Source organism: Natrix helvetica (assembly GCF_964273705.1).
Source record: "Natrix helvetica genome assembly, chromosome: 1".
In the NCBI taxonomy this organism is placed as follows: Eukaryota; Metazoa; Chordata; class Lepidosauria; order Squamata; family Natricidae; genus Natrix; species Natrix helvetica.
Genome location: NC_138548.1, coordinates 102,777,829 through 102,805,782, shown reverse-complemented (window position 1 = coordinate 102,805,782; position 27,954 = coordinate 102,777,829). Strand labels below are relative to the sequence as shown.

At 37.2% G+C, this 27,954-nt stretch overlaps 1 protein-coding gene across 1 annotated transcript; it reads right to left on the bottom strand.

The window, feature by feature from the left end:
- Nucleotides 1-450: 450 nt before the first annotated feature.
- EIF4G2 (eukaryotic translation initiation factor 4 gamma 2) lies at nucleotides 451-16,635 on the bottom strand (the record flags this gene model as incomplete). Its single annotated transcript, XM_081945913.1, has 23 exons — nucleotides 451-1,264; nucleotides 1,543-1,664; nucleotides 1,933-2,144; nucleotides 2,336-2,540; nucleotides 2,722-2,980; nucleotides 3,081-3,296; nucleotides 3,384-3,488; nucleotides 4,060-4,185; nucleotides 4,645-4,755; nucleotides 7,653-7,813; nucleotides 7,929-8,070; nucleotides 8,180-8,278; nucleotides 8,355-8,438; nucleotides 8,644-8,754; nucleotides 9,341-9,492; nucleotides 9,585-9,651; nucleotides 9,743-9,874; nucleotides 10,571-10,673; nucleotides 12,423-12,548; nucleotides 14,605-14,670; nucleotides 15,137-15,244; nucleotides 15,912-15,970; nucleotides 16,534-16,635. The coding sequence occupies 23 exons, from the start codon at nucleotides 16,633-16,635 to the stop codon at nucleotides 1,199-1,201; spliced, it is 2,934 nt and encodes a 977-aa protein (XP_081802039.1). The 3' UTR covers nucleotides 451-1,198.
- Nucleotides 16,636-27,954: the final 11,319 nt, after the last annotated feature.

Sequence of the window (27,954 nt, the reverse complement as noted above, 5' to 3'; positions counted from 1 at the left end):
ATAAAATCATGATTGCAGAATTGCAATGCCTAATTGTGCAGCCTTTCCCCCACCCAGATGTATTGAACTTGAACTCCCAGAATTTCTGGGAATATTTAAAAATACAATTTTTTAGGCAATAGGGAACAATTAATCCTTACCAATTTACCCTTTTCAACACTTGGCTCTTTCAGTTGTCTTACCCTGGGTTTTAGAAGATGTCAAGGTATCAAGCACTTCCACAAGAATTAACATTACAGGGATCTCAAACATGATTCTGACATATGGATCAATCACAGGTATTTTCACGATTCACAATTGGGAAATAATGAAACAGGGCTGCCCTGCCCACTCCAGAAACTTTACGATACAAGGTATACCTAATTAAATGGGATTGAGGGATAGTCACGTAATTCCTGCTTCAGAATCTATTTTCAAAGAAAATATAAACAGCAGCCATTTCAACAAACATTCAAGTATCACAATGTTTATTGATAGATACAAGTATATAAAATCAGGGCATGAACATGTCTTGATAAATTAAGTAGACTTAATTCCAATACTATCATAGGGACCAATTCAGTTTCTCACCATTTTATTTCATACCCACAAAGACCACTTCCATGGGCATTTATCCACCTCTTCAAACTGATCATTTTTGTGCAAGTAAACCATGTTTCTTTTTTAAAGACTTGTGCACTTGCCCAGGCTCAAGGATATTAAAATCTAGCACATAAAGCCCATTACTAGAGGTAGAAATACAGGCAATATACTATTACGGCAACCACCATCAATTACAGTTAAGGATTCTCTGTAACAACCAAATGGATAATCAAATATTGCAACAACTCAAGTATTACACTGAGCAAAGTGCATTTCTACAGTATTCAGTGTTGCTATTCAGATTTCTAACGAACAGCCTATGGTAACTGGCATCAAAGAAGATCCTTACACAGACTGCTTCTGAACTTATGATGTAATTATTGCATGCTGCTAATACACTGTTATCTAAACATTAAAGATATTCTAAAATATTTTTATGGTAGACTATGATTAAAACATACTACAAAAACCCTTATGCAGAAACAAGTCCTACTGACCCGCTACTGCTTTAAATATTGTGGAAACATTACAGCGGAATGAGTTTTCGCAGTGGTTAGGTCAAATGCAGTTACATCATAGCAACAGTATGTTTGCACAATTTAAGGCTTTGGCTGGTTTAATCAGCATCTTCTTCAGATTCTTCTTCCTCTGCTGTTTCCAGCCAGGTCAACCACTGGTTTACCTGCAATTAAACCCAAATACAATTATTAGAATGAGAAAAAGAAAGGAAATTCAAATGTATCTGGGGATTAACTACATATGAAACCCCTACATAATAATTTATTAAGAGTGTTAACTTTATTAAAAACATGAGGCATATTTTTAATGACTCCAATTTTAAACTTTATAGAAATCAGATTGTTTACAGCGTATTCTATGTTTTCCCTAATGAATCTACAAGTGCAATGAGGTAACTGTTTTGCTTAAACCTATGGTTACAAATACAGTGAGATAATTCACCTGGAACAAAGCTTTGCCTTTCCCTGGAAACTCTTGAGTAATATCTTCTTTCCATGCCAGAAAAGCTTCTTCTTCAATGATTTCCATATCATAGAAATGCACAAAGAAGCGCAGCAACATGCCTGTAAGAAAGATTTTCCTTTTTAAAATTCAGATCTTTTAAAGCACCACAATTTTAAGGTAGCCATGTCTTTAGCATCAGTGGCACTAAAATTTACTCTTCAGTCATTTCGCTTAGTTCCATAAAATTGGTTAAGCAAACCTGACACTAACTTATACAAACACCTCTCTAACTACATGACTATAGGAACATCTGCTTGAAATCCCTCTTATCCTGGTGTCATATCAAATGCACATGAAATAAGGGGAGGCAAAAGGTTTTCTTCTTACCTTTTGGAAAATTGTTGTTGTAGCAGTGCACTTGGAGTGCATACAGGGCACTCACTTGTAGATCAACATGGTCATGAAGGAATTTCTGCATAACTGGCTTAAAGGAAAGAAGCAGCTGTTTTTCTTGCTCCAACTGTTCTTTAGAAGGAGCAGATGAAGAATCTGGTTCATCATTAGGTGGATTTACTTCACTAGAAATATACTGCAAGAAACTAAAAGAATTGGAAGGAAATTGTTTAACATACTCATCCGTGTAAAGCAACAGAAAAGCAAAGATTTTTCGTTGCTAAGCATATATAGATAATAGAATAAGGAAATAACCCCACCATTGCTATATAAGCATATTATAGTATTTTAGCTCATGCATGACATGCAACAAACTGGTTTCAGTTGCATTTCTCACCTGGTCATCAAAATATTAACAAATCCCTTATCTACATGTAGTTTTGGTGAAATGTTGTCTTTAATCCATTTATAGATTGTTTGAGGGGATGGGTCCAACTTAATTTGCTTCAGTAGCTCCTTTTCCAGTTTCAGAAGTGGAAACAAGAAGCTAAGTCCTTTCCCTTCCAATATCTCCAGCATTCGATCCTTATTCTGGTCAATCTCTGTAATATAAAGATACAAAAATGTCCCAAATATTCTTTGAGCATGTCAACTTAATATAGTACATATTCAGCTCACACTTTTAAAACTCCGTAATATTTAACCATATTTTCTAACTAGATGTTTATTATAGTTACCCATCTACTTCCTAATTCCCTCTGTATCAATGTATTCATTTCTTACCTGGCAGCATCTTTTGCATGTTCACTTTGCTCTGTTGGAAAAGATCGGTTAGCCATTCTCGATCCTGCAGCTTGGCTAACTGCTGAAGGCAAAGTAGGAAGAGGGGAAAATGGGTGCCACTTTCCAATGGTTGTGCTAGTTCAGAGATGCTCACGAGTTCTGAAATTATGGCACGAGCTGCAAACTGTGCTAGATAGGATTTTACCAGAGGGATGTCCACCTCTAGTTTAGGGCACTGGTCCAACACATTTAGGAATGCCTGAAAAAAATTTACTAGCATTAATTACATTCTCTCATGTCTGGTTCTGACAACAAACAATGCAAAGACATCAAAGTGTACTTATGAATATATGTATTACCTGCATGAAGTTGTCACTAGTAGCTATCCCTTCCTGTTTAAGTAAATTGATTAATGCACTTGCTTTTTCTTTATCTTCATCTGATCGATCTAGTGACTGAAGTATTATTTTGCTCAGCATCTCAGAAATAAAATGTTTTGGTGCCCTCATTTCTCTCACACTGTTAACAGCATCATTGGCATTTCCATTGTTCAAATATTCAGTCACAACAGTTTCCTAAAAAAGGAGGAAAATGGTTTTTCTTTTTCTTTAATTCTTTAGTTATCACATACTGTAGTTTGAGGGCAGACTAAATGAACTTACTGTTAACTTGAGTAGCTCTTCCCTAGAAGGTGGTGGCTTTTTAGTTGTCTTTGCAGGCTTCTCCTGAATAAGTGGCGGATTTGTTTTGAGACCAAGTTGAGGTGGCTTAAAAACAAAACACCAGAAGTTTAGTGGTGTATTTATTAACAGTAATGCATAAATCTTAAATATTTGCTAGTTTCAAACAGCAATTTTAAGAATCTTTTAACCAAGCCTTATCTGTGGCACTGTGGCAAATTCACAATAATAGTATCCTGGAATAGCCCTTGAAAGGCTTTCACTTTTATGATCACCTGTAAGCATATATATTCTAAGACGCTATTACTTAGTTGTCCCAATCAAATTTGTTTACCTGGATTTACTCCCAAACAAGCAAATATTGTGGAATTCCAGGATATTGCTAAGCATTTGTTCTTCTGAACTCTTAAATAGAAAATGACTTACTGGAGACATGTGCTGCAATGCTCCGAAGTGCCTCTATAGGACACAATATTCTCAGATATGCAATTACTAATATTCTCAGATATGCAATTACCGCAATAGAAATTAGGCTACAGCCTTAATTGTTCCCTCCCCATTATTTTAGTATCTTAAAATGCATATGCTTTCTAGAAAGCAACCTTTACAATGAATATAATCAATAAATCTTTGATTAAAACATTACAGAAACATTTACCTGTCCCAGAGGTGGTGTCTGAGTACGTTGTGGCTGTGCACTGGGAGGAATCATAGTTATCTGGGGCTGAAGCTTTGGCACTTGGTTTTTGTTTACTACAAAACACTGAGCAGGTCTCAGACTAATCTGTTAAAAGAAGCTGGATATTAGAAATCTGAAGTATGGGTCTATTATGGTAGCAGTGAAAACTACCCACAGCAGAGTTGCATGTTATTTACAAGCACTGCTAAGTTATAGCAACAAATTTGTTACAAGTTTATAATGGCTTTTTATATCTCCGTTCAGCAACTGTAATTACTTCAACAGGTCTTGTTTATGATTAAGATATTGCCCTCATATCTCATAATCTTGCTCATAGGACACTGGAAACTCCAAGGAGGGGGGAAAGAGAGGTAGAGGAGTGAAACTCCAAGAAAAGAGGGGAGAGGGGGAAGCAAGAGGTAAAAAGATAGATAACTTGGAGGGAGGAAGTGAACAGCAGGAAGGTAGAAGGGGAGTTCCAGTTTTGATCCTCATAATAACGCGTCTTGTTATAATCATTGGGCATCTTTTAAAGACTGTGCCTATTCTTTTTCAAGGGCATACCTCATCTGCATTAAGCTGTCCCTTCTTAGAAAACCGTGGAGGCATATCCTTAGACTGTCCTTGTTGAGACAGAAGTCCCTGATTTTGATTATGGTATAGTTGGCTTTGCCCCTGTTTTCAAGACAATGAAAAGAAAAAGAAAGACTATAACAGTGTAAATTTTTCCTTATCATAAAAATATTTTCATATATTCTATGTGTATTGCATTTTACATCTTGTTAGAATTTCCTCTACCATGGTGAAAATATGATTACTATCTTACCTTTCCATCAGTTCTAGTTTCCAATTTTTCCTCACAAAAATCCTGTGAGGTAGGTTGGATTTAAAAAACTGCCCCCAAGTTGTTCCCTGATCTTCCTTGGCTAAGAGTGAACCTAGGTCTTGCTAATTGTAAGCTAGCATTTTAAACATCTCAACGGTTACAGATGGGTTGTTTTATAAGCAAGCTGATTTGGGTTGATCTAATCAAAAGGCAAAGTATTAATTCTCAGTCTATGACTCAATCTCAACAATTACATTAGTGCTACCCAAACCCGAATCAATTACCCCAAATTGGGTAAAAATGATTTTTCTTTTCTCATGAACTCATTATCCATCATAACAGGGACATTTAAATTGACTTAGAGATTGCCACATGTACTAGAATATATTTAAAAATCTCCCAATTTGTCCTACTAAGACAAAAAAATGATGAAATCACCAATAGTAATTTGTTGAAATGACGAAGATAATTTAATATTGTTTTTGTAATACAGGCAATCCTCAGGTTATGACTATTATTCTTACTGTTATGACAGTACTGAAGGAAGGGATTTAGGAACAGTCCTTTTAAGTGCGATAAAGACTTTCTGATAAGCGATTTTTAGGTCATGAAGGAAAGTTTGGGAACCAATGAATTATATTACAGAAGTGTTCATAAAGAAGATGCATCAAGTATAATATCTAGGAGCTACTAATTATGCTTTGGATTTCACATAAATAATGGCAAAATATATTCTCTTTATTCTAAATTTTAGAAACTGGAGAAAATATGTTAAACAGAAGTGCAGCGAGTGAAGTTGCCTGAGGAAAGAGGCAAAGATTGCGGTCAATTCTACTCCTTTATTCCTAGGTGCTCCTGATGCTGGGGGGACATTTAAAAAACACACCAGAAGAATATGGAGAGAAAGAGAAGTACTTTTGTTACTTACAAGGGGAGTTCCATGTTTTCTATTGAACTTTCAGAAGATGGCAAGTATTATACAAGCAGCAGGTGCAGACATAATGCCTTTTTGGAGAAGCAGCTAGGGGTACTAGAGATAAACTAGTTCATCCATCAGCTGTTGTGAAAAATGTACTGGACAACAAAAAATGCTTGAGAAAGAACAATAGTGGCAAGCCCCAAGAAGAAAAAAGCAAGCCAGGCAGGAGATTGGAGAGATGACAGAATGACACGAAAGAACCAAACTTGTAAAAATGAGCTTTGTTTCCTTGGAGCTTCGAAATAGATTCCCTGCTGATGTTATTTCTAGACTTCTGGATGAACTGCAGCTGTCACAGGGGGCGAAGATGGCTACGCAAGTTCTGCAAAGAGGACAATTCCCGTCTCTGCCTTGAGGCAACAGCAAAAGGAGATGCTTATTTGAGACTTCCTACTGAGGGATTAAAGCATCAATCAGCAATGAGCTAGCAGTCTTATCAAGAGAAAGGTGCTGCCTTTCACAGGCTCACATTTGGGATGCATTAGAAAACGTCTCAGGACTCCCTAAAGGTCACTGAAGAAGTCTTTTTTAGTAATTCTGGTGGGAATAAATAGCAGACAGTGTTGAAAGCATTGCAAGACTATAAAGAGCTGGGCTGTTGTTAAGTTAAAAAAAAAAACTCTTCTCTGTTGAAGGCTGTGAATCCTGAAGCAAAATAAGCTTAAGTTCACAAGAGAAACTAAAAGTAACATAAAAGTTTGGGTTTTTTTTTAGTTTTGTCAGAGCAAGAAAGCCAAAATGGACAACTAGAGTGTCCGGGAACAGACTGATTATATCCAAGAGCCTTAAAAGAGCATGGCTATCAAGAATGGTTGTAGTGCCAAATGAGTAGTAAGGCAAGTGTGAAGATGACCCAGGTGACTACAGACCTATAAACTTGTTCTGATATTGAGCAAGCTCCAGAACAGAAATTACTGTTAATCATTAAGAAAAAAATCAACATTGCTTGGCAGGAATAGCATGTCTTTATGAAAGAACAAAGCATGGCGAAGCAATCGGATCTTCTCTATTGTTTGCTTGACTACGGAGATAAACTTAATTCCCAAACCATTTAATCAAGTTTCTTACAATATCCTTGTAAAGAAGATGACAAAATGTAAGCTGTCTGCATTACTGTTATAAGGACATAAGATTAGTTGAACAAATACAAGAACATAAGGCTCTGTGTTCAACAGTGATTTATAAAATGGGTTAAAAACAACAAAAGATTAAGTTTTTGGCTAATAATGGGGACAATATCAGGATTCAAAAGGACATGACAAGCTAGAACAATGGACAGAAACTAACAAGAAGAATTTTAAGAAGAATGAGCGGTGTCTGCATCATTTATGTGAATTATCTGGTAAATCGCAAAAAGATTGAGCTAAGAGCATAATGCAGCTCCAAGAAAAAGACAATTTTTATTTGCATTAATGATAGTACAGTTTAAAGATCTACTTGATATTAATTAGATCACAACTAAATTCCAGCATCTTTTCTTGACACTGTCAATACCCTTCCAAAAATACAAACTTGAATAAAACAAAACAGGAATAACTGAGACAGATAAGAGCTGGAAGAAAAGGCTTATTTGAAAGCTGGTCTATGTGAATAGAATACAAGAGACCTTTTTTAGTATTGTTCCAAAACACAGGACAAGGAACAGTGGTTTTAAATTATTGCTATTGTTGCTGATGCAAGCCATTCAGAATTATGCAATGTATGATGGATGGCCATGCACATTTCCTACATTTAAAAAACAGCATTTTTCTTCTATCGGTCACTTACTGGATTTTTCAAGAAGGATTTGCCTAGCTCTCCAAAGTGGGATTGAACAGGAGCCATGAGGTGTCCCCCATGGCCATTGAAAAGTTGATTTGACCGGTGTCGCCCCATGGTAGGTGAAAATCTGTCTTGAATAACTCCCGGACCAGTACCAATTCCACTACCTAAATTCATAAAACACACAAAAACAAGAGGATTATAACTCAGGATATCTTATTATCAAAGTAATTAAAGTAAAAAACACACATATCATTTCTTCACTGAAGTAATAGTAATTACCAGGCATTTGTCCAAACATATCAGCAAGCCCTCCAAGTGGATCCCTGTCAAGTTTCATCCTGGGTGGCATAAACGGTCCCTCCAGAAAGAAGTCACTTCTCATTCCTTGAGACAAAGGAGGAGGAATAAAAACTCCCAGATCCTTAAAAAGAAAGTCAGTTGGAAATCAAATTAAAAGCAGAATTTCTTAATACACCTTAATGACGATTAATGAGCTGCACAGCTTAATCCGTATCTTGTGAAATACTTACTTTCACAGCATCTTGACGGATTTGATTGATAGTCTTTGGTCCATTGTCAAGAAAAGCTTTGCGAGGAATCCAATTGTGTTCTCTCAACTCCACAGTATCCTTCAAGGATTTAACAGAATATTAGCTTCAAGGCATATGCTAGATTTGTCACAGTAAGCAATTTTATACTCTTTACCTGCAGCAGGAAACGAATCCTTGCCGGCAATTCCTTACACATCATCAAGGAGCGCATACGGGCAAAGTACTGATCCATTAAGGACTGTTGAGAAAGAAATTCATTACATTTGGCAAGTTGACAAGTTATCAAACAGAACGAACTTATTAATATATACAAGTTATTTTTATTTGCTAATTAAACATGTTAAGTACAATATTTTAATCTACAACAACCTATCCCAGGAAGATGAATACTAATAGCATAAATACAGAAATGTATATATGTATGCAATTCTACTAATGCTTACCTTGGCTTTTGCATGGTCTAGTCTAGGCCCTACTGTCCTCATTATCTGACAGAGGCACTCCAAATCCTCCCCCATATCCTTGAGTTGGACTCTCTTCTTCTTTTCCAAAAGCTGGGTAATTTGAATAAAAATTTTTTTACTATCATTTTACAACTTATTTTTACAAGCTGTTTATCAATCGGTATTCAATAACATTAAGCCATACATCCAAGTAGCAAAACAAATGATGTTTTCACTTAAGATACTATGTCCAAACAAGCTACACAATTCCCTTTCAGCCTAGCGTTTTATGCAAATTCAACATTTGATTCCATCTATAAACTACTGGAAAATGTTAAGGATTCCTCAAAAAGAACATCAACACAATTGGTACTTTTGATTAGCAACATTTTCACATGAAATCCAACCACCTGAAAATACAAATAAGGTAAAACGACCCTTTAGTTCTGGTTAGTGTTTTACATTCGTGCTAACATGCCTAGAATTTTCTATAACTTATCCAGATTACTCAAGCAGATCTAACAGGTTATCCTTAAGGTGTAAAAAAGGAAAAACAATTTTTATTTTAGTAAATGTATTGCTAAGAGTGTTTGCCCACCATGTAGTCATTAGCAGATACTATTTAATTTTTACGTACTTTACTAGCTATCTCACCAATGAGGTTTACATAGTAAAGATTTAAAAAAATACCACTTACTGTTTTGATGCACTTATGAAGGATAGATTCATGAATAAGATCAAGCTTGCCAAGTTCTCCAATGAATTTGATGTTTCCCAGCATCTTGATCTTAGCAATAGCTCTTTGTTCCTCCTCCTCTGGGAGGAGGGGGCCATCTTGCTTATCATAGACTAAAAATAGAGATAGGTTTTAGACATTGTTCTACTTTTATGACAAAAACAAAAACAAGCAAATCAAGAAATACAGTATTCTGAAAACTTACTATCAACATTTCTGGTTCGGTTTTCAAATTCATCTTGAAGTTTAGAAATTAAGAGGCGTCTGAATGTCTAGGATTTAGAATGCAAACATTTTAATGTCTTGTCTTCTTAAAATACCAATTCTTATAATAGCTTTAGTCCAAAAGAGAATTATACTCACTGTGCTTTGCTTCTGTCCTGGATGACTCTCTGCGGATGGGCCATCAAAGTTGGGTGCATCTTCTGCCAGTCGCAGACATAGTTGAGCATATAGCGAGCTATACTTTGGCTCTTCAAGGGCTTTGTCTACGATCTGAGAGCAGAGACTTCATAAATTATATGGAAGTTTAATATTTAAAACTTGCATTTTTAAATGACCCTAGCTAATCCTATCCAGTTTTATTGATGTTTCAGAAATTCACAATGACAACTATGCAGTACAAAAAACTATAGTGTAATTAACATTCCCTACCTTGCTCTTCCTCTAAACAATTAAGTAACAGGACAATCAGTATTCAATAATTCATTAATCTACCAGGTATCAATGTCCAATAAACAAAATCTAATGTATTTTAACGGACACAATAGTATAAGGTAAGCTGCATTTCCATGCTTGATTTCTACTCTTGGAACCTGGTGTATAATCATGACACCTGAAACACACCAGCTTCGTGTTTTCCCACAGGCCACATTAGAGCCATATTATTTGCTGAGTCAGTATTCTCTTGCACTTAGAAATTTCTACCTTTACTAGTAAGATAGGAAAAAGCTCAACTTATTTATGTAATCTTATAAGCATATATAGGAAACAATACCACTACATAGTGATCATTTGAGAATAATTCATTCTCTAAGTTGCTGTTTTATAACATAACCTCTATAATATCCATGTTCACAGTACACTGAACCTGCAAGCTGTACATTTTGAGAACCTTGAAAAATTATACCTGCCATACATGATATAAATTTTATTAAACAGCATTTTTCTAATTAATTTATGTTATCTTACCAGCAGTATGATCCCCTTTAGGATGAGTTTAGACTCTACACCCACATTGAGGAGCTCAAGGCATAGCTTTTCAAACTTTTCAGGAGTAAGCTTATTTAGTATGCTAAAGGAAAGAAAACAAATCAAGGCTTTTCTTAGTCAAGATGTGACTTGTTTACTGCAGTTTAATTTATAAAACCTTTTTGCTAGAATTAAACAAACTGCAAGCAGTTTTCAATTGTAATCTGTTAAAATTAAGTGTTATACTAAATGGGTTATTGTGAAACTGGTTGCTCAAAATCACCAGATGCTTTGAAAGCCCAGATTGTAAGTGCTGGTTTGGCAATAAAGCAAGCAACACACTAGGTACAGGCTTAAGTGGGTTCCAAAAAACAGAAAAGCTAAGAAACAAGGATACTGAAATAAAAATGTTAAACTAAAAGAAAAAAAAAAGATGCTGAGATGAGAAATGGAGAACTCAAGGCGGAAGGAGGCAATAAATAAATAAAGCAAGGTATTAAGATAGGAAATGCTTAGTTTGAGCAGCCTTCTAATAAAACCAAGACATTAAAAGCTGAATTACAGGTAGTACAAAAAGAGGAAAAATGGGTGGAGAATAATATAACAGAGACATGGTGACTAAACTGTGAGATAAAACAGATAATGCCATAAAAATCAGGACTCTGAATAAACAATGGGTGCGAAATACGAAGTGAAAAGCAAGAGAATGAACAGAGTAAAAATGCAACGCCTTGACTCTAGATTCAAAGCACTCAGGAAACATTCAGGCAAACGTTATTAAATATGGGCATTGGTGTCTAGAGTCCAATGCCCATATTTAATAACAAAGCCTTGACTCTAGATTCAAAGCACTCAGGAAACATACAGGCAAATATTATTAAATATGGGCATTGGTGTCAAGAGTCCAATGGATCTATTAGAACAGTAATGAATTCTGAGAACTATAATTCAACATCATTTAGCGAATCAGTAAATCAGTGGTGGGTTCCGGATCCCGTTGCAACCGGTATCGCACAACGGGCCGGCCGTCCACATGAATGCACGCAACGGGCTGGGCGTCCACATGAATGCGCGCAACGTGCACACACATGCATACTTACTGCCCGCGACACCTCCGTGACGCTCCAGCTGCTCGGCGGAGCAATGCGCTGGCACCGTACGCTCTGTGCGAGTAAGCCCCGAAAACTTCAAATAGTGATAAGGAGCACAGGCCCCCCAGAGCACCGTATTAGAATGGTACCTGGTTCTCCCGGCAGGCATCGGTACGCCCGTATCAGGCCCCCACTGCAGTAAATTCTTCCTTCTGCCCTATACTGTGCTAACTCAACATAAAAACAACATACCAAATGAACAGAACACAGCAGCAGCTTAATACATTTGGGTTGTTGTTTTTTTTGCTTCTGCCTGGAATCATCAATTAAAGAAGTGCCATCAAGCATTCTTAAGACCAAATAAGCAACTCAATATGGGCTGAACTAGTTATAGTCTAATGGACTGGATGTACAGACCCCGCCCCTTCAAATTATTTATTACTCTTCATTTTATCTCCATGTTTTTAGATAGATAGGGCGATTTGCCCAAAGTCACCACTATGTTTCCATGGCTAAGAGATGATTTGAAAATGTGTCCTCCATATCTAACCCACCTTGTCTCTATACCATGCAGGCTCCTTAGATTCTATGGTCAAAGAGAATTCAAGAACACCTTTAGAAAACTATGGCTTTGTAAGTAGGAAAATCTCAATTGGAAATAAATGGCTGGGAAAACAAGTATGCATTCTGTGTCTTAGATGTGAATCACATACTGGATTATAAAATTCCACTGACAATTAAATCGTTACCTCAAAACTTACCCTCTTACTTTCCTGAAGATTGCATCATGTCGTTCTTTGTCATTTGCGGAGTCGTCATCTCGTCTAGTGCTTCGTGAAGGAATCCATTTCTGAGCGTTTTGCCCTGGGGTTTTCCCCAGGAACTCGCTTTAGAAATAGAACATTAAGTCATTAAAACCTACAGTGTATTCCCATATAATCTGCAAACAATAGGCTCAATTTTAAACTTGTTTTCGGGACACTCAAGCCTGAAATTTTAGCACTATAACCTGAATTTTTAAATAGTAATTATTTTGACTATTTTGAACTCATTTGAAGAATTCTCTTACAAGAGCAGTTATAGCTAAAAATTCTCAGCAGATGTAAAAGAGCCATACCATGTCAAGTGTAACGGAATAAAAAATTAAGAAGGAATTAAAGCAACTAAAATATTGAAACTTGGAGCATTCTATTTATGGAATGACCACTTCATGTGTTATGGTGTTCTGTCATTTTGTTCTAAATTTGAAACAAAATGGAATAGTTAAATTGTCCTTAAGTATTCAAAAATTCCACAATTTGCATTTCTAATCCTCTAAATTATGAGGAATTTGGGTCCAGTGATTCCATTTCTGCTTTCACTGGTTGGATCAAGTCAAACAGGCTGGGGAAGACAGTTAATTACATATTCAAAGATCTATGGATTTCTACTTTGTAGAAAATAGAGGTAGACTTCAGAATTGATTAATCCACATTAAGAACTGAATTTCAGATACTATTGCCTGTATAAGCAATCTTCTACCCCTTTCACTAAGCAGTGTTCCATTTGCTTTCTAATGCCTAAAGATAAATTTGACTCAAAAGGCAGAGCAAACTGAAAACAGGCATCATCTCTACCTGCAGTCATTCTACTAATGCTGTTGATATATGCTAGACAGAGGGTAACTGTCAGTCCTCCAAAGGTAAAGAGATTTTCTCATTATTGTGAGAGCTCAGAAGGAAGACTCTAGGCCCATGATGGCGAACTTATGGCACATGTGCCGGAAGTGGCATATAGAGCCATCTCTCCAGGTACGCCAGTTGGTGTTCATGCGCATGAGAACACCGGAAGAGCAGCTCCACAGCATGCATGTGCATGCCGGGAAGCTGAGGTTCCATTTCCAGCATGCATGTTGGTCTTCGAGCGCGCATGAGCACTAGAAACCAGAAGACGAGCGTGCATCCTGGAAACTGGAAGCTCAGCTTCCTGGTGCGTGCATGCGCACCAGGGAGCTGCTCTTCTGGTTTCTGGTGCTCCCCCGTGCATGCACTCCTGTTTCGGCACTTGGTGCCGAAAAGGTTCGCCAACACTGCTCTAGGCACAGTCAAGTAGCGTACTGGAATATTTAGCATGCACATTATTTCTAGCAGTACCAGCTAAGAGCTTAATTCTAGCACTAGGTTTTCCTTGGCACACTGTAAGGGGGAGAGGAAATTACAGGCCTGTAAAGCATAAGGAAAACACTTGCTGACTTACTTCAAGTACAAAATGCAACAATCAACACCGCTTTAATGGCAGATGTTTGGATGACCAGAGTGCAGGACTAGGCAACATGTGTCACATGTCCTCCAGTCAAAATTTCATGTGAAGCTCTTTAGCATAGGTGACATCCTATAATCTATGTCAAATGTTGATTTGCTAGAACAACTGATCTTCCTCAAGGCTAACTTGCTTCTGCTTAATTTTTTTGATCTGCCTGAATTCTTTTCTAACGCTATTGTCAACCAGCAGTTGCCCCAACATTCAGTGTTATCTGATTAGCCGGATAGGATGCTCTGATTCTCAGACTATGTATGTCTGTATCAGAAATTACATTAGACAATGACTGCTGCATTCTTGGAGTTTAATATGGTAAATAGGATTCAGAATGGATTATCAGCCATTTAGCCTTGCAGTCCTAAAACAGAAATGAGGAAGCTGTTTTAAATTCCAAATGTTCCCTTATTGTGGAATATTCAAAATGCTTTGGATTTCATGGTATCCCCCCCCCATTAGAGGTAAACAAGTACCAGACAAAAACCTTAAAATACTAAGACACGAAGTAGTTAACAGAACAAAACACTGATTGGTTTCATACAGATTTTTAATTTACATTTACTTACAATGAATTTAACTTTGCAAATTAAACAATGCATCACAAATCTATACTAGCCAATATAGCATTGCAGTTAGTATGCAATTTACCTGTTGCCGGCAGTCTTGGGATAGTGCTGAAGCGCACCCCTACCTCCTCCTCCGCCTGAAGAAGCACTATAAATAAAGAATAATTGCTAAAGAATTTTTGTTTTGTATGCAGGAAACCAAAAATTTGAAGTTTAACCAGAACTATTTTATAAATAACTTCATTTGTGAACACGAACTTCCTTGGATAATTAATTTTTTCCCTTCTGCACAGGTTACTATTTTCTGGTAACCTGATCTGAATCAACTAATATCTTTTATATGAAGCTAAAATCAGATGAAATATCATCCTATTCTTAAAGTCTCTATAAAAACAACAAATACACAGAAGATACTTATTTGTTGCCTTTTAATATATGATCTGCAAAACTTAGAAACTGTGTTAGTGGAATATAGTTGGTAACTCATGTATTTAATTTCATTAGTTGTAACTAATTCTCCCCAAAAAAAGAAACCTTAAAAGGCTAAGAAATGTTTCTTCAGACAAAAATGCTGTGTGTTCCCATCTGTTTCATTGTCATAAAGCTTTACTTACCTGAAACGAGAAGCACCCCCTTCTGCAATCGCACTCTCCACTTTGGCGGCTTGGCAATGAAGAATCTTCCAAAGAATAATAAATTGACAGGATAGGGAAAAACAAAACCTAGAAGGCAAGAGTTAACAATGTAAGTTTTTGATTAAGGCTTCAATAATAGCACTCCCCCTAGATTTAAACAAAAATAGTTTCCCAAAGATTTTAGTATTCAGAGTCTAAATAATTATTGTTTCCTAACATCTTATAGTTTGCCAGTCAGGAATTTCTGAAAATTTTACTTGGCATCAGAGCCCAAGTGTTTTCCTCATCTCAAGTCAACCTTTCCTTCTGCTGATTCCACAGACATATATATCCATGAAAGTCTTAAAACATTATATAATTTTAAATATTTCGCAATAAATGAGGTGTATAAGCAAAATCTAAGCAGTCTTAACAAACACTCACGGTCTAATATTTTACTACCCAACATGACATGTGCTTATAAACCCGATACACACAGGCAAATTGACAAATCCAACCCAATACAGGTAACTTTCAATACCCTAATGTATATTTATATCTTTAGCTATACAAGTCAGGATTACTGACATCGAAGAAAGCGGAAGCAACACACAAACGGATTTTCCCAGGAAAGATCCCTATTAGTGTCCCAACTTAAATTGCTGGCCTTTTTTACTTTAATTAGACTTCGAAGTAAACCAAAACACAAAGGCGTCCAATCCCACCGAGGCCCGCCTGATCTGTAACCTCCACGGTTATTATTCCCGCCACCGACCTAGCCTTAAAAATACGCCTGCAAGGCGGGAGAGAAATGGCGTGGCGAAGCCCAAAGACCTAGAACACCCCTCCGTTTAATCTCGCCGATCCTCGGAACAAGCCGTAGCCAGCTTCAAGCATCCTGTCCTCGATCCCTCCCTAGCCGGCGCTGGGCACCGCCCGACTCCAGGCTCAGGCGCAAACCCGGCAATAGGCCCGGTCTTTGTTCTCGGTCCACAGCCCCATCCGCAATTGCCGGCTATTCAGCCCCAGCAACAGAGATGGGGTAGTTTCCGGAGCGAGGGGACCGAAATTGATTGACCTATTCCACTGAGAGACTAAACACTGTTCTTTCTATCTTTCCTATGGAATAATAGGAACCACGGGCGAAAAATAGTATATGCTCTATTCGTCGAGCCGCGTGAAGGGCTAAAAGGCAGCCGAGTATCGCGATACCGGACTTGACCTATTCCACTGAGAGACTAAACGACCTTCACTCAAAGTCGGCCGCCTTTCTCCCCTCAGACACCGGCTAGGCGAAGACCGGTGCCGGCCGCCATTTTGTTATCGGCAAACGTGCAAGACCGAGATTGCAAACGAACAAGATGGCGGCGGTTTTAGGTAGCCGCCATTTTGCATACCAGCAGCCGATTCTTCCTTAGCCGCCTTCGCTCGCCCCCCGCCTCAAATACTCCCAAGTCCAAGCAGTACCAGCCCCGTCGATTTCCCACCCGGATTATCATCTTTGCCAACGACGGTCATTTCCTCACCTTCCCTACAGCCTCGTCAGCGTCCCCAGGACCGGCGGCGAGGGCTGGGAAGAGGCGAGAGAAGGGAGGGGGAGAGGGAGCCGGGGATCGGGGCTGGGAGAGGGAAGGGGGAGAGAACGAACGGCAGGACGGATCTCTGAATCACCACAGCAGCTACCAAGCACTTCTTTCCGTCACCTCCATAGAGATCGGACCAACTCGCCGCCGCTTCTAATACGTACTGAGACAGCCCACTAACTTTATTACACAGCGTGCAGCTAAACCCTCCTCAACAAGCCGGCTTCCAATCGCCGGCTGAGACTTTGTCGGGGTAGCCAATCACAACGAATAAAGGAGGTGGGTCCAGGGCAAAGGAGGGGGAGGAAGAGAGGTTGGTTGACGGGAAGCAGCGCCGCAGTGCAGCATCGGATTCACAAAGACTAGCATCTCCTTTCTCCTGCGTACAAAACCAACTCGAGGGGCAGGTTGCGCAAATGGCGTACCGGGTTAATTGGGACAGGCTGTACGCCGCTTTTTTTCCCCAGCGCCGTATTGCCTCCAGTGACAGAAGCTGGAAGGAAGCTCTCATTGAATTTCAGATGCGGCTGTTCTTTGGATCGGTTTCAATAGCGTGCCCCTTTTGCAATGGCATACAGATGCCCCCACCCCAAGTTCCCGGAGAAACCATTTGGTGGGCTTTGTCTTGATAAAAATGATATATGCTTAGAAGCAGCAGATTGCATGTAGACGAAGCTCTAGTTTAGAAGAGGTACCCGAAAAATCAGGACGCCGATTCCAAGAAGGGATGAACAGGTCTGGGCATTGTTAAGGAAGTGCCGTGATTGTGCTCTTTCCGATATGAAAACGGTTACTGAACACGTTTCCTCTCCTCCCCTCTGTTCCTCGTCTGCTCCAAATCCATTTTTATCAGGCTGAAGAACAATGTTCTAGAAAAACGGCTCAAGTTTACCTCTTGGCTCTGACAGCAAGTGAACTGAATAATGCGTGATCTTTTAGAATAATTTCAGCAAGACTCAGCACATCTATCTGGGCTCACAATCAAAGTGCTGAAAATCCTACAGGGCATAATGTTGCTTGCTACATATCCATCTTTTACATGATGTAACCATTTGCCCCGAAAACACATCTCACATTGGGGTTTTGAACACATTTTGAACGCTTAAACCAAAGTATCTGGTTTTCTGTATCAAATAAGTAAATACTTTATAATTTCCTGATTGGAAAAAAAAATCATTTTACTTAAACACTTCTTTTTAACTTCCAAGAATGGTGGTATCCAGCTCATACCACTAACAGCAATTTCACAATCATTCATTCCAAAGCATACTTGTGCAATAGTTAATGACTTCCCACCTCACATGACTCTAGAAGACATTTAACACATAAATCTTATGAAATTATGTGCTTGTCACAATCCGATATAAATTTTGAAAAAACAAAACATAGTGTATTGTTACATTGTATTACTATGACCAGGCAAGATATATAGATAACCTTTCATGGTTAGTGCCTCTTGGCTAATAATCATATCTTACTGTGTAGGATCTGAAGAAGAAAAAAGGAAACTAGCAAAGGAGATACAACTGAAAAGACTGCAGTTAGCTAGCAATAAAAACGTGAAAGGAATCTCACTACACATACTGTAGTTTGCTTCTAAAGAATCTAAGCCTCCTCCATTGGATATTTCCCTATTTCCCTGCACTCAGTTGATACTGCAAAACTATCAAGGCCTTCCAATTCTATTTCTTTACAATAAAATATAGGCTACATCTAAAATGTCCTATCACTTGAGGAATGGACATACTGAATACAATATTTCAAATTCTCTTAACTAACTACCTTCATATTTCTTTAGAGAAAAGACCTCCCTCCCTCCCATTTTTAAACATGACACTGTACACACATATAGAGAAGGTACAGTTTATTATGTCATGATCTGAACCATCCTCTAATTATTTATTCTGAATTTCAGTGTACGTACTAAATCGAGATACCATTTTGTTAAATTCTGGATCACTAGAAATAATTTTACCTATGACTCAGCACTGGTGAGTGAACACCCACACATTTTCTTTTATACAATCTAACTTTATTTGCTTGCTTTACCAGATTCAACCTCATTTCATATAAATATACAGTACATTAAAAACTATGCATGTGAAATACTTATCTTAAAACCATTAAAAACTAGGACCTAGCCACATCATTTTGATTCCAGACAAGGCTTTAGATGTGACACAAATACTGACTTGTGGCCTTGATTCTATGGCTTAATTTAAAAAATTGAGGATCTGAAGTGCTGGCTCTGAGTAGATTGATAAAGCTCTACTGAGACAATCAGAACTGTCAATGTTCATTAGCAGGATTCTGCAGAGTGGACAATACTGACTCCCAAAGATCAAAGGAACTATCCAAAAGATCAGTGTTGTTGTTATTACTATTCATAGTACTATTCGTTAAAGTAAAATTTATTAAATTATTTTCATATAATAAATGTTGGGAATCAATGGACAATCTAAAACTTCAAGAAGAGATTGACAAGGTGAAGAGTTTGAGGACCCCTTTTCTATTGTATGCATTTGACTGGCCTTCCAGTTATGAAATGTAAAATGAGTTTTATTATGGCATACTTGCCAAAATGCTGCTACTTGGACTAAGTTGTTTACGAGACACTGAGGGAACTGCTTTTCACTTCTCTCTTATCAAAGGGAACAGTTCCTCTTCCCTATTGAGTGAAAAACAAAAAGGTAAAGTTTAAAATAAGTATCTTTAAGTGAAATGGTGGTTCAGGTAATGACAATAAATGTCTAGCACTGTTTGTTTTACATAATCTTTGTCAAAAAAATGTGTGTTCGCTTCAACATATTTGCAAATCTACATTTTTAAGGGCGAGTTCCATGTTAATTTTACGTAGGTATTATTTTGAAACTAATTCTGTACAATTTTAACTCTAAAACAAAGGGACACATTTTAAAATTCCTAATGGTGGTCATCATGTTATAGAAAGAACATTACAGCTCCAAAACAGCAAACAATAATGGTTTACCATTGCATACACTATATACAAATGTAAAATTTCACGGTAATTGTTACAAAACCTAAATATACAATAGTTCTGTGAGACATTAAAAATATTCCAAACATTATCAAAAAAAAAAAGAGAGAAAAGGAACAGAAGTACAATAGGGCTGGCATATCCTCTCAGTTAGTAAACAGTATCAATATCAGGGGACAAATGGTTTTGTATGGAACTTATCTTTGAAACACATAAAAACCCAACATGACTTCATAGTACAATCAATGCTATAATCCCACATACTTATTTGGGAGTAGGTACCATTACACTCAGGGGGGCTTCCTATTTAATAAACAATAAGCTCAGGGTTTCACTGAGCACTACATATGGGGGGGGGGGTTTAAGATAATAAAGATATGATTTTAAAAACCTATTTATGAAAATGATAGTGTTCAATGGTACTATGCAAGATAAAACCTCATGAGCCAAATCTGTTCATCTGTCCTATAAACCAAGCACTATTGATCTTTGAACTAGAAATGGCTATATTAGGTAAAGATGAGCTGAGAGAAAACAGCAGCACAAGCAATATACAGCAGAAAGGAGTCATTCTTTTGGTGTGGCAGCCCTAATATTATGGCTGTATTGCTAAGAGTTTGCTAATGGAACTCTGAATAAAAGGATCACAGCACGGAAGCAGACCTGTAACATGGTGTTTTTGGCAGGCCTACAGCTATATATTATTTTATGAATAACTGCTGAAATTGGCTTCAAAGGATTAAGTAAAGGTAGTCCTCATTTAGCGACTATTCACAGTTATGACAGTGATGAAAGAGTAACTTAGTAACCTATCCTTGCATTTATGATGTCAGCAGGTCTGTAAAGCAAAGGAAAGCTGAAGTAAATAAGGTGATCTCCCTCCCTCCTCTCTCTCCCCCCTCTCCCCCCCAGCATTAAAGACAGATCCACACTTTCTGCTTTGCCCATTGCCATTGAGGTCTTCTCATTACTTCCTGACTATAGGATGGAATTGCACTGTCCTCCCACTCCTAGACACTTCTGATGCACCCCATGATCCACGCTCATGCTCACCAGCCTTGACCCAAAACTGCTATTTTCGCATTCAATCCATCATATGCCCTTCAGAATTGAAGGTTTCCACAGCTTATGTTCCATTTCAGTAGCAGTCTCAGCTCCAATTGACCGCAGTGCCTGGCATGCTCCCTCCTTTCCAGCAGCTAATTGCTGCTCTGGATAGCAACACAGGCCTGGCCTGTTAGGTGGATATGTCATGTTCTCTGCTGGTTGGCAATTGCTGGATTTTTAAAGACAGCCTTGCAGTGGGTCCATGATGGCCCATTAAGTCAACAAATCATCTTCAATGTAGATGCTCATGCTTCATTTAACTCTCACATCTCCCAATGTACAGTTGGACTGAGCAACTCCCCCCCCTACCTCTTCCCCATGGTACTGCAGTTTCCCTCCCTTTATTTCATTAAATTGGGAGTAGAAACATTGCATCTTTGTTTCTATGAAGCTAAATGATCAGCTTATCTTTGTTACAAAGTTTCTCTGGTTCAATAGAACAGTTCTGTTCCTTATAGCTTTTGATGATTGTAGCAGTGGAGCCCCAATACTGCAGTGCTGAATATAAGGAGAAATTTTATCCATCTGCAGAGGTATTAAAGGGAAGGGATGGAGTGAAGAGATACATCTGTGCAAATCTGGGAAAGCAAAAGTAAGGCATTGGGATTAGTGTGTGCGTATGTGTGCTGGGGTTGGGGGGTGGGGTTGGAAGTACGATCCCTAAATTGAAAGGACAGGCACTGCTAGACTGCTCCAGACAGGAACCAGTCAGTGAGGTTCATCTTACTTGCATGGTGGGAGGGCAAGAAAAAAGAGGTCTTGCAGTGCCCTTAGTCCAGACTGAGAGCACGCCCGAGAACTGGTGATAAAAATATTTGCAACCCACCACTGGTTGGATGGTTTAGAAACAGGAAATATAAACAGACAAATATATTCATAAAAACAAACTTTAGTTAAAAGCTACACTTTTGCAATCTAATTAGCATATTTATTGATCAATTTGGAAAAGTAACCAGTTTGCTTGGACTTTAGCCCAAGTATGCTGAAGAACAAACCACTTGAAAGAATGGGAAATGCGTATCGAGACAGTGTCAGTGTAACCTTTATCTATTTTACATGCAAGACAGAAAGCAACATGAGTAATAATATATGTGCAAGATCCAACACATCAGGCCCAAATACTTTATTAATCTAATGGAATGACTCAGCAGGTTATAAAACCATTCATATATTTGTCTTTGTAAATGTACTGTTTACACACATTTTTAAAGATTCGAGAAGCAGACCAATACCTCTTACCTTAATAGAATTTATATACTACTCAACTGTTCTGTAAGCCCTTCCCCCCTAGACAATTAAGAAAATAGCTAAGCAAAGAGGTCTAGAGAGAGGAAAACCTATATTATATAATGGTATGTGGGAATGACCTTGGGAAACAGAAGGAAGAGCAGCAGTCAGATAAGAGGTAGCTGAGCCTGCAGAAGGAATGGGGACATGGCAAATAGGTCAGAAGTGACCCTAATTTTTTTGACTGTAAAGGTGACACAGGCGAAACTTACTTTCAGACTTGCAAGAGTCTGCTAATACAGGTAATCCTTGACTTACAACAGTTCATTTAGTGATTGTTCAAAGTTATAGTGGAACTGAAAAATGTGACTTATGACCGTTTTTCAGAGTTACCATTCCAGCATCTCCCTGGTCACATGTTCAAAATTCAGATGCTTAGCAACTGGTTCATATTTATGACCATTGCTTTGTCCCAAGGTCACATGATTCACTTTTGTGATTTCTGACAAACAAAGTCAATGGGGAAGTCAGATTCACTTAACAGCCAAGTTACTAACTTATCAACTGCAGCAATTCCCTTAACAACAGTGGCAAGATAGATCATAAAGTGGGATAAAACTCACGCAACAAATGTCTCACTTAACAACAGAAATATTGGGCTCAATTGTGGTCATAAGTCGAGGACCACCTGTATAACCTTATATAAATCTAATGCGCCTGAGTATTCTTCTTGACAGGACTACCTCACAAAGCTGACATATTCCCTGATTGCACTTAGTTGTTTTTTATTTATTAAACAGAAATTACCTTGGCTTTCTAGAAACCTATATAGGAGACAAATGAGAAGTCAAGATTCTGTACATTCATTTTAAAAGAGAGACCTATTCCTGCTTTTCAATATTTTTAGCCAGTGATTAAATACTTAGAGGGAGAATTAACACATTTATCAGTAAGATAATCCTTCTTTGATTTTTTCCCTATAAATCAGGTCTTTTTTCCCCTTCATTTTCCCTATTGAGAAATGAGTTCTGTCCTATAACAGCAATATAGAAATCCAAGTTTTTAGTGTTTTGGATAAAAATTAGGTTTGGGAGGGTTATGAATAGAACCTTTATTTCTAAAAATATATAAAAATATCTAAAAATCTATGTATTCAAAGCATGCAGATAGTGTTTTTCATTATGAAACTCTATTATGAAAACTCTCACAAAGTAATCTACAGGAGTGTTGTTATGCGAATTTTGTTGGGGAGGGGAAAGGAGAAAGAAAGTAAAATGATTTATTGAAACCCTGCAAAGAAATCCAGTGGTTCTCCTATCTTTAGGGAAATGTAATGGAGGACAGGTGAAATTGAGTACATTGAGTGGAATTTGTGATTCCCAGTCCCTTTTCAAACAATGAAAAATGATGTTCCATTTTCTTTGTTATTACTGACATTATTATAAAAATACATGTGACAAATAAGCAGCATGCCTCCTATGATCCTTGGAAATTAAATTAAAAATTAAAAAACACAGCCCTATCCAATCTTTTGGACTTTCAACCTCTTGCACTTTCAATCTCGAGATACACTGCTATTCTCTACATGGTACATACCAATGATTCTCTTGGGTTCCTCAGGAAGGGGTGAAAAACCTTCTGTCTGCAATTCTACTAGTGACTGACAGTTATCAAGATAGTAATACATAGTCAACTGATCATAGTTTAATAAATTTATACAGTTTTGGCGATTCAGTGAATTCTGAACCAGTTACACTGGTTGGATTCAAGCAAAAAAAAAAACAAAAAAACCCCACACACAAAACACCCCCCCCCCAAGGTTAAAATGTAGTAGTCTGCTTTATAGCTAAGTGCGTTATAAGAATAAGATCACTGTAGGCTATTCTGAATGACATGGGCAATAAGTAAAACTACTTATACAGCTTCTTATGTTCTCATTCAGGATCATAGATCATTTTCTCCCTTGCCCCATCAATCACATGCAGTTGACAATGTAATGAAAAGGTTATTGTGATTAAGCCTTTATTAAATTATTTCACTGTTTCTGAAATGGAACATGACAGTAAACAATGAAACAAAATGCACAAAGAATGAGTAATTGTAGCAGCATGTGCATGCTATGCAAAATAATCTAACATCATTACACCCCACCCTCAAAATCTGGATAAATTTCTGGAGCTACCTTTCCAACTAAGCCAGAAGTATGATTTATATGATGTCATGGAAGGATCCATGCTTCCTCCCCCCCCCCCCCCCCCAAAGTATGGTAAATGTACCAACCAGAAATCCAGCAGATTATGTTACAGTTAATTAATAAACCAATTTTGTTGTATTCATATTGCACAATGACAATAAAGGCTATATTATAATCATTATTTGTATGTCAAAAAGACATTTTCCTGCTAAATTTCTTCCTATCTTGTAATGGTGACAGAGGCAAGAACAACTTTGGAGAGGTTGGCATTTGCAGTGTTAATCATTTCTTTTTGCTCTGAACAGTCAGAACTTTCTTTGGAATACTATTGCCACTTGCCTTAATCTTCTGTTGTGCTCTCTGCAACACTTTTGTGGTTTAAATTAACTCTACTAAATGACCTTTTAGAAACTGCCATTCCCAAAAATTTAAAAGCTATAGTAAATCATTTACATTTAAATAGCCAATCCCAAGGCACTGAATGTATTGTCCCAGAAGTAAAGCTATAGGTTTCCCTTAATTTAATTTTAACTCTTTCCAAACTTGTCTGTTCAGTGTAAGAATATAGGAATCATTATGATTGTTTTATAAACAATAATGCATCATCAACATAGAGAGCAATTATAGTATCTTGTTAACCAAATTTAACCCTCTTCATATTATGTTTTATCATATAGTACATCCCAGTGATTCAGACACTGAATTAAATTAGAATTATGGGACAATATATATTTCTATTTTACTATTTTCTTCCATTTATCTGCCCAACCAATTGAATTGATCTGGGCTGGCAAAGTATGCATTCTTTCTATTAAACAGCAGCATCTATTGGGATCCTATTGCCCTCTGCAATGAGGTTTCCATAAGATCTTCCTGAGATCAAGGTAACTCGCATCCTCTGATGTTTCAGAGGGCCTTAGAGATCAGGTTCTTCACCCAGGCCTTTGCTGAACATGTTTAAAAGTCTTCTAGGTAGTGTGGATTTCCTTCTTGTTGTTACCTAATTTTTGTCATCTTTTGTTTCTGGTTTTTATTATTGCATTGTTTAATTGTGCTTGGTTTTTATTTGTAGTCACAGTTGCTGGGAATCAGGCAATGTAAAATATTGATAAATATTTGATAAAATAATATCCAGTGTCACCACAGCAACTCAGATCAGTGAATCTTTTCTTTTTTTAAAAAAAAATAATTTTATTAAATGGTTTAATTAAATAGTAAAAGATAATGCAAATTAAAAAAAGAAAAGAAAAAGATGCCAAAAAAGGAAGAGGAAAAAGAAAAAGAAAGAAACCCTTAAAAACTTTCTACCCTCAATGCAAATATAAACAGTTTCACCTCCTCTCAGTTAATAAATATAAAACTCTTCACCACATAACTCTTTTCTTAATTATAAGAAAATCCAATGAATAATGCCTTCTCCAATCCAGCTATCAGCAAAAAGTCCAAGAGCCCTAAAATAATAAAATCAATTAACAAATATAAAATTCAACATTCCACATGCCAACTCTTAGCTGTAAGCAAATCCACATTTAGAAGGCATGAAGTGGTCCATATATCTTATTGTAATCAAAAGACTAAAATTTACATGATAAAGACAATTTATCCTTTAAAGAGAACAAGTTCCCAAGTAATCTTTATTTCAAATGAAAAGACAATCAGATACAAAATCAATTTAATACTATCAGATATAGTGCCGGTGTATAAAAAAAAACTATAAAGGAGAGTGGTTAAACACATGTTAAAAATAAACAGATTTTACTTAACATTTTTCCATTCCAGATATCAACAAGTTCAAAGTGAACCATCCCAAATAACAATATGTCCCATTGAAATAACAGCTCTATATCTCAACTCTTAGCTCTAAGCAAAGCTACATTTTGAAGGCATCAAGTAATCCCAGTATCATAGTATGTACAAAAGTCTGAAATTTTTAAATGACAAAGAGGGATAATTTCTCCATTAACAACAACAAGCTCACAAAAATTCTCTAAGTAAAAGGACAATTTAAATGCCCTTTAATATATGAGGCAATTTTAAATGGTGTCAGATTAGAGTACATAAAGTTACTGTTAGAAAAAGGCTTACATTATTTGTAAGCAAATCCAACATTTTTCAAGTCTAGATATCAGCAAATCCAAAATACCAACAATTTCTACCCAAAATAACAACATCCCATTTTAACACTGATCAAATAAACCAACTTTGGGTTTCTTCTATGTAAAACAATCTGGCTTTTTAATACATTCAATAATTATTGATCCTTGTTTTGAATTTCTTCAAAACTTTAAGCATCCTTTTTATGACTTCAGCAATTACTTTTTAAATTTCCTTCTTAATTTTTAAAGTCTCTTCCATTTTTTAAAATGTCCAACAACAAATTATTTTTCAAATTCTTGTTGATGTTGTACTCAAATTTTGTTCTGTATCTTTTTCTGTAGCGTCCTCTGGGAACAGATTGATCTCAAGAAGAAATGACACAGCTGACCTTATTCATTCAAAATTTCAAGGAAATCCCCCCCCCCAATGTCTTTGAATACTGTTACCAGTTGCTTGCCTTATTGTGTTTTCCATGTCAAAAACAGTTTTTCTTTCATATGAAAATACATTTATTCTTTAAAATTAATTTCAAAGACTTAATGTTAAAAATTAAATATTACAATGTTTTCTGAGCACTTCATCCATTCAAACTTTTTATTTTTTTTGACAACTGAAAAACCAAAATCCTGCCTTCCCTTGTGATGTTTTGAAGTGAATCTCTGAAAACATCAAAGGACTCTTTAAATATTTATAATTACTGTCATTGTAGACTAAGATTTGAAGTCAGAGGAGGGGACTGATCCAGAGGCAGTCAGTTCCAGCCAGTTCCAGAGGCAGTCCAGAAGGGCTGATGAGCAGCCATATCCAGTACTACCAGACACACTGTTGTTTGATTGGCAGAGGAAGTGGGGCAAAGCAGCAACCAACAGGCACAGCTACAATTGCTCTCTGAAAATGAGGGTGTGAAATTACTGCCTTGTCCAATGCAAGAGCTCAGTACACTGCAAACAGAGTAAACAAAGGAGCTCTGTGAAACCGCTTGCACTTCAGTAAATGAGCTACAACAGGTTGCCTTCTATTAAAATGCAGTAGTAACCTGACTTTGAACCTGAACTACCTAACAAATCTGCTATAATTTCTGACCCTCAGACTCGAGTCGTCTACTCTGCTTCATGCTTCTTTGATTTGGCACTCTTGAAACCAAACTTGCTGAACTTTGTGGAAAACCTGTCTCTAGGCTACAAGTGTTTATGTGTTTGCAAGCTTCATTTAATAGAGAGCAAAATACTCTTCGTGTGTTTGTGTGTGATTGTCCCAGGATAGGACAAGTATAGTAAAATGCTACATTAACTGAAGCCTATGATGGTGGTGGTGGTGGTGGTGGGAGACATAGTTCCTGCCAGTGGAAAAGCTCACCCACCCACAAAAGTTACAAAGCCTTAATGTGACAAATTAAAAGATATTTGTTGGGGGGGGGGGAATACATTGCAGTAGAGCCATACATGAATTGGTTAAGCTGTTAAACACAGATGGCAGTGTGAGAACGCAGATGGAATAGAGTCTGTAGTAGTACAAAGACTTTTGGAGGAAGTTCTGAAGTACTGAAAATATGAAAACATATTTTATGCCACTTCTTTCACAAATTTTATTAAGCCATTATGCCAGGTTAACA